Raw genomic sequence first — 12888 nt, 5'->3', positions numbered from 1 at the left:
AAATAGACTGGTTTTTGTTTAAGGTGGCATTTATTTTTATTTTTATTTTTATTTTTTTATTAGACATTTTCTTTATTTACATTTCAAATGTTATCCCCTTTCCTAGTTTCCCCTCCAAAAATCCCCTATCCTCTCTCCCCTCTCCCTGCTTCCCGACCCACCCACTCCCATTTCTGGTCATGGCATTCCCCTATATTGGAGCATAAAGCCTTCACAGGACCAAGGGCCTCTCCTCCCATTGATGACCTACTAGGCCATCCTCTCCTACATATGCAGCTAGAGCCATGAGTCCCACCATATGTTTTCATTGGATGGTGGTTTAGTCCTAGGGAGCTCTGGAGATACTGGTTAGTTCATATTGATGTTCCTTCTATGGGGCTTCAGTCCTCTTCACCTCCCTGGGTATTTCTCTGGCTCCTTTATTGGGGACCCTGTGCTCCGTCCAATGGATGACTGTGAGCATCCACTTCTGTATTAGTCAGACACTGGCAGAGCCTCTCAGGAGACAGCTAGATCAGGCTCCTGTCAGCAGACTCTTGTTGGCATCTGCCTAGTGTCTGGGTTTGGTGGTTGTTTATGGGGTGGATCCCCAAGTGGGATAGTCTCTGGATGGTCATTCCTTCAGGCTCTGCTCCAAACTTTGTCTCTATAACTCCTTCCACGGGTATTTTGTTCCCCATTCTAAGAAGGAACAAAGTTCACACTTTGGTCTTCCTTCTTCTTGAGTTTCATGTGCTTTGCAAATTGTAACTTGGGTATTCTAAGTTTCTGGGCTAATATCCACTTATCAGTGAGTGCATATCATGTGTGTTCTTTTGTGATTGGGTTACTTCACTCAGGATGTTAGTCTCCAGATGCATCCATTTGCCTAAGAATTTCATAAATTCATTGTTTTTAATAGCTGAGTAGTACTCCATTGTGTAAATGTACCACATTTTCTGTATCAATTCTTCTGTTGAGGGACATCTGGGTAATAGACTGTTTTAAATTTTTTAAAGTTTTATATAAAGGTAAAAAATTTAATGTATATATGAGGATGTCTTCTAGAGATTACCATATAATTTATTAATTCTACTTTAAAGTTTTATTATTTGTGTGCATTTATGTGTATGTGTGTGTTTGTATGCATTTATCTGTGTGTGATTACATATATATGTGTGTGTGTGTGTGTGTATGTATGCGTGTGCGTGTGCATGCATGTGCTTGATGTAGGTGCTAAGAGCTTATGAGAACAACTTTGTGGAGCCAGTTTTCTCCTTCTACACTTTGATGGCTTCCAGGAATCAAACTCAAGTGGTCAGGCTTTCTGTAGGAACTTTACCCACTTTATATCTTACTTCTCTATTAATTGTACTTCTAGGTTTATGTCAAATAATGTATGCCAGGGGATCATACTTGTATCACCGTCACATTCTTTATAGAAGGTAGAAAGTAGAAACAACCCAGATGCCCGTGAATGAAATAGTGGATCAACGAATGTAGAAAGTACGTAGAGTAAAATGTTAGCCTTAAAATAGAGGAAATTCTGGTATAGGTTGTCACATGGGTGAACTTTGAAATCATGCAATGTTAAATAAGCCAGTCGTAGACACACGTATACAGTTCCATCAATAGGCAACATCTATATCTGTAAATTTGTAGAAATGGAAGGAGAGACAGTAGCTGCCTGGCCACGGGGATTAGGTCTGGGATGGTGACAGTGTTTTGGAGACAGGTGCCGATGACAGGAGGAGGGTGACATTGATGGCAATCACGTGCTCACAACTGCTGAGACTGGGGCCTTGTAGGTTTCATATGTACCACTACAGTAAAAGACTCAAGACTGAGGGTGTCACTCGGTGGTCGACAACTTGCCTTAGTACACGTTAGGCCCTGGGTTTGATGTGAAAAAAAGAAAACAAAGAGATTTTCCTGGTGTAAAACAGGCTTCAAAACTTCAACATGAATGTTCTTGGCATCTCTTTGGGAGCAAGTTATGACAGAGACCTTGGTGTGTTGCCAGCCATGTCTGGAGAGGTCTCAGGAAGGCAGCTCTGCCAGCCGAGAGCTAGTGAGTGAGTCACCTGTGCTTTCTCTCCTGCAGGCCATCCATCCAGGCTACGGTTTTCTTTCGGAAAACATGGAGTTTGCTGAACTTTGTAAGCAAGAGGGAATCATTTTTATAGGTCCTCCTTCGTCTGCAATTAGAGACATGGGTATAAAGAGGTAAGTGTCAGAAGACAAACTGAGGTCGTTTGTTATAACAGAGAATTTTTAAATCAAATTAAATGTATTATTATTTGTGTACGTTCGTGCAAGCCAAGTGCAGGCATGCAGGCATTCCACCTTTGCATGGGTCCTGCATGCAAGACTAAACTCAGATAGTCAGAGCAAGCACTTTGTCTACCAAGCCACATTATCAGCTCCATTCATAGGCATTTTAAATTGTACTTTTTGGTTGTTATTCTTCTAAAATGTAAGAAAAATCCACTGAACTTTGGAATATAGAGAGGTAATTGTATTTTAATTCCAAGATGTATTTTAGTTGTTTGGGGTTAAAAGATAGATGGTGGGATGAGCTACCACATGAAGTAAAAGCAAGTATGTAACTGGGTATTTTGAGTGTGTGTGTTAACATTGGTTCCAGGCGCAAGCACTGCCTTTACCTGTGGGATGGCGTTAGGGTAAATATTTAATTGGGTCATCTTGGTGTTTTTCCTCTAAAGCACGTCCAAGTCCATCATGGCTGCTGCTGGAGTTCCTGTTGTGGAAGGTTACCATGGCAAGGACCAGTCTGATCAGTGCCTGAGAGAGCATGCTGGGAAAATCGGGTATCCTGTTATGATCAAAGCAGTCCGTGGTGGAGGAGGAAAAGTAAGGTTGTGGGTACCTGCCCTTGCTGTTTCTGGCTAGAGGTCTGTGTTCACATTGTGGTCACAAAATCCTTTCTTTCGTAGGGCATGAGGATCGTTAGATCAGAGAGAGAATTCCAAGAGCAGTTAGAGTCAGCCCGGAGGGAGGCGAAGAAGTCTTTCAATGATGATGCAATGTTGATCGAGAAGTTCGTGGACACTCCAAGGTCGACTGCTGGTTTGGGATTTTGGTTTTGTTGTCGTTTTTTGTTTGTTTGTTTGTTTGTTTTGTTTTGTTGTATTCTAAGTAATGCATGTGTGTTCTGTTAGATATGATGTTGTAATACTTTGTAAGTTCTTGACGTTCCCCAGTTCCACCTCCGTAGTCATGGGTTAGAGGACAGTGTGCTTGCTCCTTTTTCTTCTATATTAATAGAAAAGTCATGCCTAAGCCTATGAGAAACAAACTATGTCCATACGAACAGTGGACAGAACCAATTATAACATTATAATGATATACAGTGATATTATACCCCAGGCATCTTTCTGTATCAGTAAATAACTGTCTTAGTACCTTTGGTCAAGTTAGAGTGGCCCTGTGACATGCATGCTCCAAAATGTGTTTGTTGGTGGGGAAACTTAGGACTTTCTTCCAGTATAAGTAAGTTCTTTTTAGAGTCAGCTGTATGCTCTAAGCATTAATTGAGGAACTCAGAAAAATGGAGCTTGTGAGTTAACAATGGCGATTGTCAGTTACAAAGATTTTTGACATCATTTTGTGGTATTTGAACAAGTTGTAACCCTCCCGGCCAGCACTAACCATGTGCCAGGTCCTACGTCTCTCGTATGCTAGGTAATCTTACTGTCTTCATCTTAACAACGCCCCCCCCCCCATATGTGTACTCCTGCTTTCAGTCTGTGCATCAGGGCATGAGGCAATAGAGCGACTGTTGCTGCCTATGCTCACCCACGGTTGTAAAGCTGGAATTTGGGTGATGCCAGAGTTCACATTCTAGACCATTGCTCTGGGGTGCGTCTCTAGATGCCACCAGGAGAGGATTGTAACGATTCCTAGCTTTTTCTGTTTTTTTAAAATAAGATAATGATAAAATTACCTCTGTCTTAGATTTTTGTATGAATATAACCTTTATGTCTAGTGGAAAGAGCAGTTCATTTGTGAAACATGGATAGAAAGTCTTTCCCTTGCAAGCAATAAATGAGAAGCACTGAGTTCTTCCCTTAACAGAAAGCCCAAGAAGGACCTCCCTTTTTCCCGTTATCTTCTCTTGAAAGAGGGCCTGGGCTGGTTTTGCTTTTGATTTACACCTTATGAAAGGTGGAACTGGGGGCTGGAGAGATGGCTCAGCAGGGAGAGGACTTGGTGTTCCTGCAGAGGACCCAGGTTTAACTCTCAGCAGCCACATGGCAGCTCACAACCATCTGTAACTCAGGTTACAGAGCATCAGTGACCTCTTCTGGCTTCTGTAGGCCAGGCACCAGCTCGCATGTGGTGCATGATTAAAAAATAGTAGAACTGTACCTGAGAATATAAAAAAATGAAATTCAATTGCAGTTGATAGTTAAAAAATAAATCAATTCAAAATAGGTCGATTATTAGGAGAGCCTAGCATATGCCGCCTGTTCGAGGGGGTAAAGCAAATGAAGAAGGTTCTAGATGTTTCCTTCTGTGATACCTTGCAGAAGAAAATAGATGGGCCATCCAAGTCAGTGTCCTCTTACGTGAGCACTGTAGGAACACATGCTGCCCCAGGGTATGCGGCTCAATACGAGGAACAGTGATTACTGGAGACAGGGCCTCATCCTGTAGCCCAGCCACCATGCTGACCTGGAACGCACTGTGTAGATACCTTGAGCTCATGATGATCCTCATACCCTGGGGCAGCCAGAGTGTTGAAGGCACAAAGCAGACTGCTGTGGAATGTGGTCCTTCCTGTGAACACAAGTTGCAGTTGAGATCGCCTTACCTGAGTTAGCTGCTGCTGAAGCCCTAAGACTTCATTGGAATTTCCACAAGTGTCTGGTGACTTAAGTATCAATCAACCTGAAAGAGAAGCTCCCCTGAGGTGGACACACACACTTTCATAGAAATCCAAATGACCTCATAATTTGGAGGAGTAGGAGGAAAAGCATTTTATACTTGGCCTAAAATATTCTGTTCCCTTTTATAAGCATATCCTTCAGGGAATCCATGCTCAGGTTTGACACAGTGAGAGAGGTGCCATCCAGTCTGCTATTTCAGCTAAGGGAAGATACTTCTGACCACCACAGCTGAAGCCCTGGCCCAGGATAACTGACTTAATGTTAGGGTTACAGTAACTTTCTGTCACCAGGCTACAGTTGAAACGAAAATCAAACAGCCATCATGGCGTCAAGACTTGGATGGAGCTAAATCTGGAGCATTTGCCTGCTTTGGGTTCAACCCTTGGAACTAAGAAAGCTTTTTAAAGTAATCAAGGCCTTTTGTAGGTGTTAAGTCATGAGTCCTTTGCCTTCTGAATGGAAATAGTGCCCTTGACTTTGGGGAAACCATCTGCTTGTCTTTCTGCCACATAAAGACACAGCAATAAGACACCATGCTCTGAGTCTCCTGTCGTACTTCTTACCTTCCTGAGCTGTGAGAAATAAACTTATGAAGTTTATAAATTTCTCAGCCTAAGGTGTTTTGTAATAGTAGGCAGAATGGACTAGACTATGTCTCCAAAATCCCTGTAATGGAGTGTGCTGCCCCGAAGAAGCTGTAGTGCAGGTTTAGTTGGAAAAGTGCTTGGGAAACCCAACATCAGTCGGGAGAAAACAGCCAACATGAAATGACAATACAAGAGGAAACTGAATCTGTGGCATGTGTGACACCATCTCCATCGCTCCCAGGCCAGCCTGAGAGCTCAGGTCTATCTCCTGGCACAGCATGTTCTATGGTGAAAAACGTTACAAGGCCAGAAAAGCACATCCTGAAGAAACAGTCTCCCAACCAAACAGCCCTGACCGAATTTAAGCACTACAGAAAGCACGGCAGAACAAATGGGAATGAGAAGCAGAGTCGTAGAAAAAGAATAAAAAGAAACTGCTGGGAAGGAAAACACTGTGAAGAAGTGAACGCAGTGGATGGGTTTTCAGCAGCCTGGACCACGGGCAACAAAGGAAAGAATTACCGATCTGATCACGTGCCTGTGGACACTCCCCAGGAGAAAATAACATTACACTTCCAACAGAACCAGTTTGAAGGTATTCTGTGTTACTTGAATAACCAGAGAAGGTTTAAAAAAAAAAAAAAAAAGGAAGAAGTAATTTGAAGTAGTTATAGTCAAGGATTTTACAAACTTAGTGACAGTCAACAAGAGCATAAGAGGACAGATGACCAGCTCTCTGGATGAGTAACTGGATGCCCACCCCTGTGCACGTGGGTTTTACCATGGAAGACAGCGAGTCCATGGGAGTGGAAGGCTGCTGGTTTGGATCTGAAATGGTCATGTTCGTGTGAAGGCTTAGTCTCCAGCTTGACATTCATTGGAGGAGGAGAAGCCTGGGCTGAGATGTTCCAGTGCAGGACGATGTGCCCTTGGAAGAGACAATGGGGCCTACCCCCTACTTTCCTTTCTTAGCTGTGAGCTATATTTGCCTCTGCCAGGCCCTCCCACGTAGATGAGCTGTCAGCGGCCTAGGGCAGCAAGGGCCAGTTGGTTGTGGATTAAACCACAGCAACCATGAGCCACAATGACAGTAGTCTCTCTTTTCATTATTCATTTATTTTTAATTTTTGAAATTATAATTTTTACCATTCCTTTTCTTCCCTCAAAAGTCCTCCTACATACCCCATCCCTGGGGAAGACTATTTCTTCTTTTCTCAATGCTCTTTACTTGTCTATAGTTCTTTGTATAAGGTTGAGGCCTTCTGTCCTTTCCACCATCCACTTTGGCATATCTGTTGTTGTCCTTGTTCAGTTCATGTCTAGGCAGTCATGTTGGCAAGACTTCATGTGTGTAACCTCTGACATTACTAAGAGATGCAAAACACACAGCACAATCCCTGATCCTTTGGTTCTTAGGATCTTTCCGTTCCCTCTTTTACAGTGTTCACTGGGCCGTCAGAGCAGGTGTGATTTGTAGATGTATTTATTGGTCAGTGTTTGATAGGGTCTGGTTTTCTGTAGTGTCCATCTGTTGCAAAGAGGGAGGAGTACTCCACTAACTGTGTACAGCCAGATGTTTCTATTGCTGTTAGGGATTATGCTGGTTTAGTAAATGCAGGTTCTTCTCCAGGACCCATGAGTTCAGTAGCCCTAGATAGTGAGCTAGGACCAAGTAGTGTGTGAGCCTCGTTTTTCTAGGCATTGCATATATCCGCTCTCAGTATGACTTACCAGAATTTTACTAGCCTTTTTTAAACTCAATATTACAGTGCCTTTTGGGTTTTTTTTTTTCATCATTTAATGTTAGCACACTCTTAAAATACTAATGATCTATGTTTATTTTTAATTATTTGATGTATGTGTTAGCTCCTTTATAGATGAGACATTTTGATTTCAGTTATCTATTGTTTTTAAAATCTAATTGTAAAACGTTTTGGGTGGGGGGGAGCGAGTGGTTAAGACAGTTATTATTGGCCTACTTATGAGCTATAGTTTGTGATTAATTTTTATAAGAAATTAATGTCTTTGATATTTTTTATTTTGTAATTAACCTCTATTTTAGGTCTCCTGTATTTTCACTCTTCTTACCTACCAGTCATTCCAGATACATGAATTTATTTTCTGTAGCATTTATCATACAAACAGGAATCTTTTAACTCAGATTTTATAAGAGTGTACCCATGTTCCTAGGTTGTAACCTCAACATAGAGTCCAGATAGCATGTTTCTCAAAGGAATCTTGGTTATTTTGGCCAACTGTTTGGGTTGATAAATGTAAAATCTCTCAACCCTTAGTAAAGTATATTAACACTTGTTTCTTTTTGAAATAGGCATGTAGAAGTCCAGGTGTTTGGTGATCACCATGGCAACGCAGTGTACTTGTTTGAAAGAGACTGTAGTGTGCAGAGGCGACATCAGAAGATCATTGAGGAGGCCCCAGCGGTAAGGAAGCTAAAAGGACATTTCTGAGGTTCTCTTGAATGTATGCCTTGTTCAATCTCATTTTCACGACTGATCTATAAAGCTAAAGTCTCCCATCCCTAGCATCTGAATAGTAACATAATGATAAAACTTTGAGGATCCGAGGGTGAGGAGTAGAGTATTGTTCTGAGACTAGACACAGGTGAGTCGTCTTCCTTCTGGACAAAGTCCAGGAAAGTCTATCTTGGTGCAAGTATCTGACTAGGAGTTAACAATTGGACAGTGAGATGAGAGCACACAGTTTAAGCTGTAGTTATCTAGAATTAGTCATGTAATTGAAATGGAATTGTATGGTTAGTTGGGCATCTTCTTCATAGAGAAGACTCTTGTTTTAACTACTGTTTCAGCGTGTTCCTAAACTAGTTTAGTCATCTTCATGCCCACGAGTTATACTGTGGAGGAATTGTAATCACTGTTTGACACCTGCCCCTTAGCATGTTCCTATCCCTCTGTTGGTTCAGGTTGCTAGGAGCATCAAAGCCAGGGCTACCTATTTTTGGGTTTATGTTCCCTTGGGGCTCATGACAGCCATTGGTGAGATATATGTTGTCTGTATCTCTGGAACATCGGGTTCTGAGGTTCCTAGTTAACTAGTTTTTTCTTATACTATTCAAAATAGAATATTTTGTTTCAGAATATATTAGATATTTGAAATAGATGCCAACAACTTCAGTAAAGTTTCATTTTTAAGCAGTGATTATTTAAATGCCTGGGTGTATATTATGTAAATGCTTTAAACAGTACCTGCAGAAGTAAGATGCATCAGATTCCCTTGGGTTCCCTTACAGGTTGTGAGCTGTCAGTTATGGGTGCTGGGAATCAAATGCTAACCCTCTACACTGCTGACCCATCTCTCCAGCACTTGTTATCTTTTATATAGTTATGGAGGTTGTTTTGAAAATACAAGGTATAAAGGTATGTAATTGCACTGAGTAATATCTGTAGTTCATAGACATTACTAGCAGAAGTATTCAACTTTGGTATATTGACAGACAGATTGGTCTATTATCTTTTTCATACAGCTACTATACAGTTATCTAATGTACATTTTAATTGTTTTTGCATTATGGTAGAAATGTATTGTGAGACTATGTACTAATGGAAATTATCTTGAATATCTTCCTGTAGCCTGGTATTAATCCTGAAGTAAGAAGAAAGCTGGGAGAGGCTGCAGTCAGAGCTGCGAAGGCTGTCAAGTACGTGGGAGCAGGTATGTTAAAACTTCCTTGTAAAAACCGTATTTGTTTCAGGAGATTAGAGGGACATAAACCGGCCCCCTCGATGTTTTGACCATATCTACAGTAAGAAATATACTTTTAAGAAACAAGCATTTTCCTAACCAGTGCTTAGCCTAATCAGATATGTGAAAGTTTGATACTTCCTATTCTATTTCAAGATAAGATGAATAAATTGTTTTTCTTTTGCGTTAAAAGTTGAAGCTAGGGCCTCACATATGATATGCTGGTCCATGGAAGTACACCTAAAAGTCTTTAAAAGCAGTTTTTAGATCACAGTAAAACTGAACAGAAAGCCAAAGTTAAATTTATACCTAGCCTGCCCCACCCCAGCCTCTAGCTGTGTTAGCATCCCTGGACCAGAGTCAGACCTTGTGTGAACTTGCATGGTTCACACCTACCTAATCCATGTTATCCAGTCTAGTCCCTAGTGTTGTACAGCCTATGAGTTTTGAGAAATGTGTCATGAAATGTGCCTCCTCCTGCATTAATAGTACCACACAGAAGAGTGTCACTGACATAAATATCCTCTCTGCTCTCTCTGTACATGCCTTCCCTGGCATAAAACACTAGCGGCCATTGCTCTTTAGGCTGCCTTCGTGTGCTGTTGCAAGAAATGATAAAGTTTGAATCATACAATGTGAAGCCTTTACAGACTAGCCCCTTCTCCTCAGTACTGTATGTTTAACTTTCCTCCACGTTGTCTCATAGTTTGATATTTATTTCTTATTGTTCTAAATAATACGCCATGCCTGTATAACTTATCCATTGATAAGCTTGGTCGCTTCCAACTTTTTGGCAATTATAGCTAAAGTTGCTATAAACATTCATACATAGAATTCTGTGTGGATATAAATTTTTATTTCATTTGTATAAACACAAAGGATTATAATTGTTAGCTTATAGTACAAATATATTTATTTGGAAAGAAGCTGCTATCTCCCAAAATGTACTGTTTTTACGTTCCCATTAATAATGTGCAGTCCCTGCTCCACATCTCCTGCAGTATTTGGCATTGTCTGCTCAGCTTTTGTCACTATGACACAAACTAGAGTTACTTTAAAAAGGGGAACCTCAACTGAGGAATTGCCTCCATCCAGTTGGCCAAAGGGAATGTCTGTGGGGTATTCTCTTGATTAATGATTGGTGTAGAAGGGCCCAGCCCACAGTGGGTGGTGCCATCCCAGAACAAGCAAGCAAGCCATGAGAGAGGGAGCCGGGAAGGAGGGCTGTTTGGTTTCCTGCCTCTGAGTTCCTGCCCTGGCTTCCCTCAGTGATGGGCTAGAAAGTGTGAGATGAATTAAACCCTTTCCTCAAGTTGTTTTTGAGCAAACTAGGACATCACTACTTTGAACTTTTAACCATTTGTTACTCTATTGTTTCATTCATTCATTCATTCATTCATTCATTCATCTTGGATGCTGGGCACAGACTGCAGAGTCTTGAACATTCTAGGCAGGTGCTATACCAGTGAACTGCATCTCAGCCCTCACTGTTTTAATATTTACTTCCCTGATGAGCTATATACAAAGATTTATATCTTTATTTGCCACCTGGGTGACTCCTTTGATAAAGTGTCAGTCTTTCATCTAGTTTTTAGTATTTTTTTTTAACTTTTTGTCTTTTTTTAATGTTTCTTTTATAAATACTCAGTTGGCAGGTTGCCCTTTCCCTTTCTGCATGTCTTGTGGGGAGTGGATGTTTCCAGTTTTGTTTAAGACTTGCCTGTCAGTTCTTCCATGCACTGTGCCTTTGGGGTGTGCAAATACCATTGCTAGACACAAGGTCATCTAGATATTGTTTTGGGTTTATATGCTTATGAAGAATATAAAATCTGTATCAAGATTCCTTGTTTTTCTTCTGAATGTTTCTGTTCCAGTATCATTATCCCAGCAAGCTATTTTGTGAATATCAATAATCTGATTCTAAAGTTTATATTAAGACGCAAAGGGCCCTAAATAGCCAACTCAACAATATAGAAAGGCATTGTGCCACTGTATTGCTTGTGCCACTCTGCCATAGGTTATATATTTTCATGACTATGTCTAGACTTGCTTTTCTAGTCCATTGGATCATTCATCTGCTCATTTAGCAATACCATACGCTCTTGGTTTAACTGCTGTCCTTGCAGTAGTCTTCAAGCTGAGTATTGTCATTCTTCCAACTTTGCTGTTCTCCTGAATTGTTAACTCAGCAGTTGATCCAGTTGTTTTACATTCTTTAAAGATTTATTTGTATGTGTATAAGTAGTTTGCCTGCATGTATATGTGCTCACTACGTGTGTGCCTAGTGTTGAGGGGCCAGGAGAGCAGGGTGGTCCCCGGGAACTGGGATTACAGATGCCTGTGAGCTGCCACATGGATGTGGGGATCCAAATGGGGTCCTGTACAAGAGCAGCCAGTGGTGTTCATCCTGGGCCATCTCTCTTGTCCCCTGGTGTGTGTGTGTGTGTGTGTGTGTGTCCAGACTGTCAGTTTCTTGTGCCTTTTGAGGAATTGTTATTGGTCTGTTTCATCTAGATTACTGAGTTCATGAGTATTGAGTTATTGATCATATTTCTTCAGGCCTGACTTTGCAGGTCAGTGGGAAAGCACATGCCTCCTACATGGAAGGCTCTGGGCTCAATCCCCGGCAACAACAGAGGAAGGACAACGTTCCCCTTTAACTGTCCCTGAGACCTGCTGACGTTCTTATTCCATCCGACACTGTCATTCCTGTTTTCCCCTTCCCTCAGCCTGGCTAGATGCTGTTGATTTTATTCATCTTTTCAGGGAACTGGTTTTGTTTTTTTTATTTTTTAACTTTTATGTTTTTCTCCTGGAGCCCGGGTTGGGGTAGCTCTGTGCCATAGCACCCATTCAACATGACTGAGGTCCCAGGCTCTAGCTCCATCATGAAAGAGAACAGCAGAGACAGCCCCGACATATCAACAACCAGATGCAGACATGCTGCAGCAAATGGGAGCTTTTACTAGCACAGTACAAATGACAGACGAGAGGGACAGAAGGATAATGTGACATGAACTAAAGGGTATTTGTTGATAACATGAAAGTAATAAAACAGGTTATTTGGGTTGTTGGTGTTTACTTTCTTAAGTTCTTTATGTATTTGGGATATTAGTCCTCTGTCAGATGTAGAATTGGTGAAGAACCTTTCCCAATCCGTAGGCGGCTGTTTTGTCCTATTGACAATGTCCTTTGCCTTACAGAAAGGAGTTTTTCAGCTTCATGAGGTCCCATTTATCAATTGTTAATCTTAGAGCCTGAGCCACTGGTGTTCTTTTCAGGGAGTTGCCTCCTGTGCCAATATAGTCAAGGCAATGCCCCCCTTGATCTTCTGTTAGACTTAGTGTATCCAGTTTTATGCTGAGTCTACCTTCTCTGGCCTCAGTGAAAGGATGGGCTTAGTCCTGATGAGACTTGATGTGTGTACTGGCTGGTTTTGTGTCAACTTGACACAGGCTGGAGTTATCACAGAGAAAGGAGCTTCAGTTATTGTTGTCATGCACTATTACTACATAGGCATACACATGGGGACGTACCTAATCATAACCAATAATCATTTCTGTCATTTTAAACTGTTTGTCAAATCAAATAGCAATCAATCAAAGCAAATGAACTAAGATTTCAATCTACTCTCATCTATGTATTTTATGATTATTCCATTATATAGACACACATCTCTTACAAGGCTG

The 12888-nt window shown here is 41.2% G+C and overlaps 1 protein-coding gene across 4 annotated transcripts in view; it reads left to right on the top strand.

The window, feature by feature from the left end:
- The window catches only part of Mccc1 (methylcrotonoyl-Coenzyme A carboxylase 1 (alpha)), a 44403-nt gene that overhangs the window by 7793 nt on the left and 23722 nt on the right, over nucleotides 1-12888 (top strand). For all 4 annotated transcript variants that reach the window (XR_001783758.2, XR_001783756.2, XR_001783757.2 and 1 more), the window contains exons 5-9: nucleotides 2084-2205; nucleotides 2706-2853; nucleotides 2937-3058; nucleotides 7809-7920; nucleotides 9088-9169. Coding sequence is in view for 1 of the 4 variants with exons in the window: in NM_023644.4 (NP_076133.3) it covers nucleotides 2084-2205; nucleotides 2706-2853; nucleotides 2937-3058; nucleotides 7809-7920; nucleotides 9088-9169 (586 nt within the window). In the remaining 3 variants the exon portion in view is untranslated. The remainder of the gene's footprint in view (nucleotides 1-2083; nucleotides 2206-2705; nucleotides 2854-2936; nucleotides 3059-7808; nucleotides 7921-9087; nucleotides 9170-12888) is intronic.

Source organism: Mus musculus, chromosome 3, assembly GCF_000001635.26.
Source record: "Mus musculus strain C57BL/6J chromosome 3, GRCm38.p6 C57BL/6J".
Lineage (NCBI taxonomy): Eukaryota > Metazoa > Chordata > Mammalia > Rodentia > Muridae > Mus > Mus musculus.
This window is presented reverse-complemented; position numbering and strand designations above follow the sequence as displayed.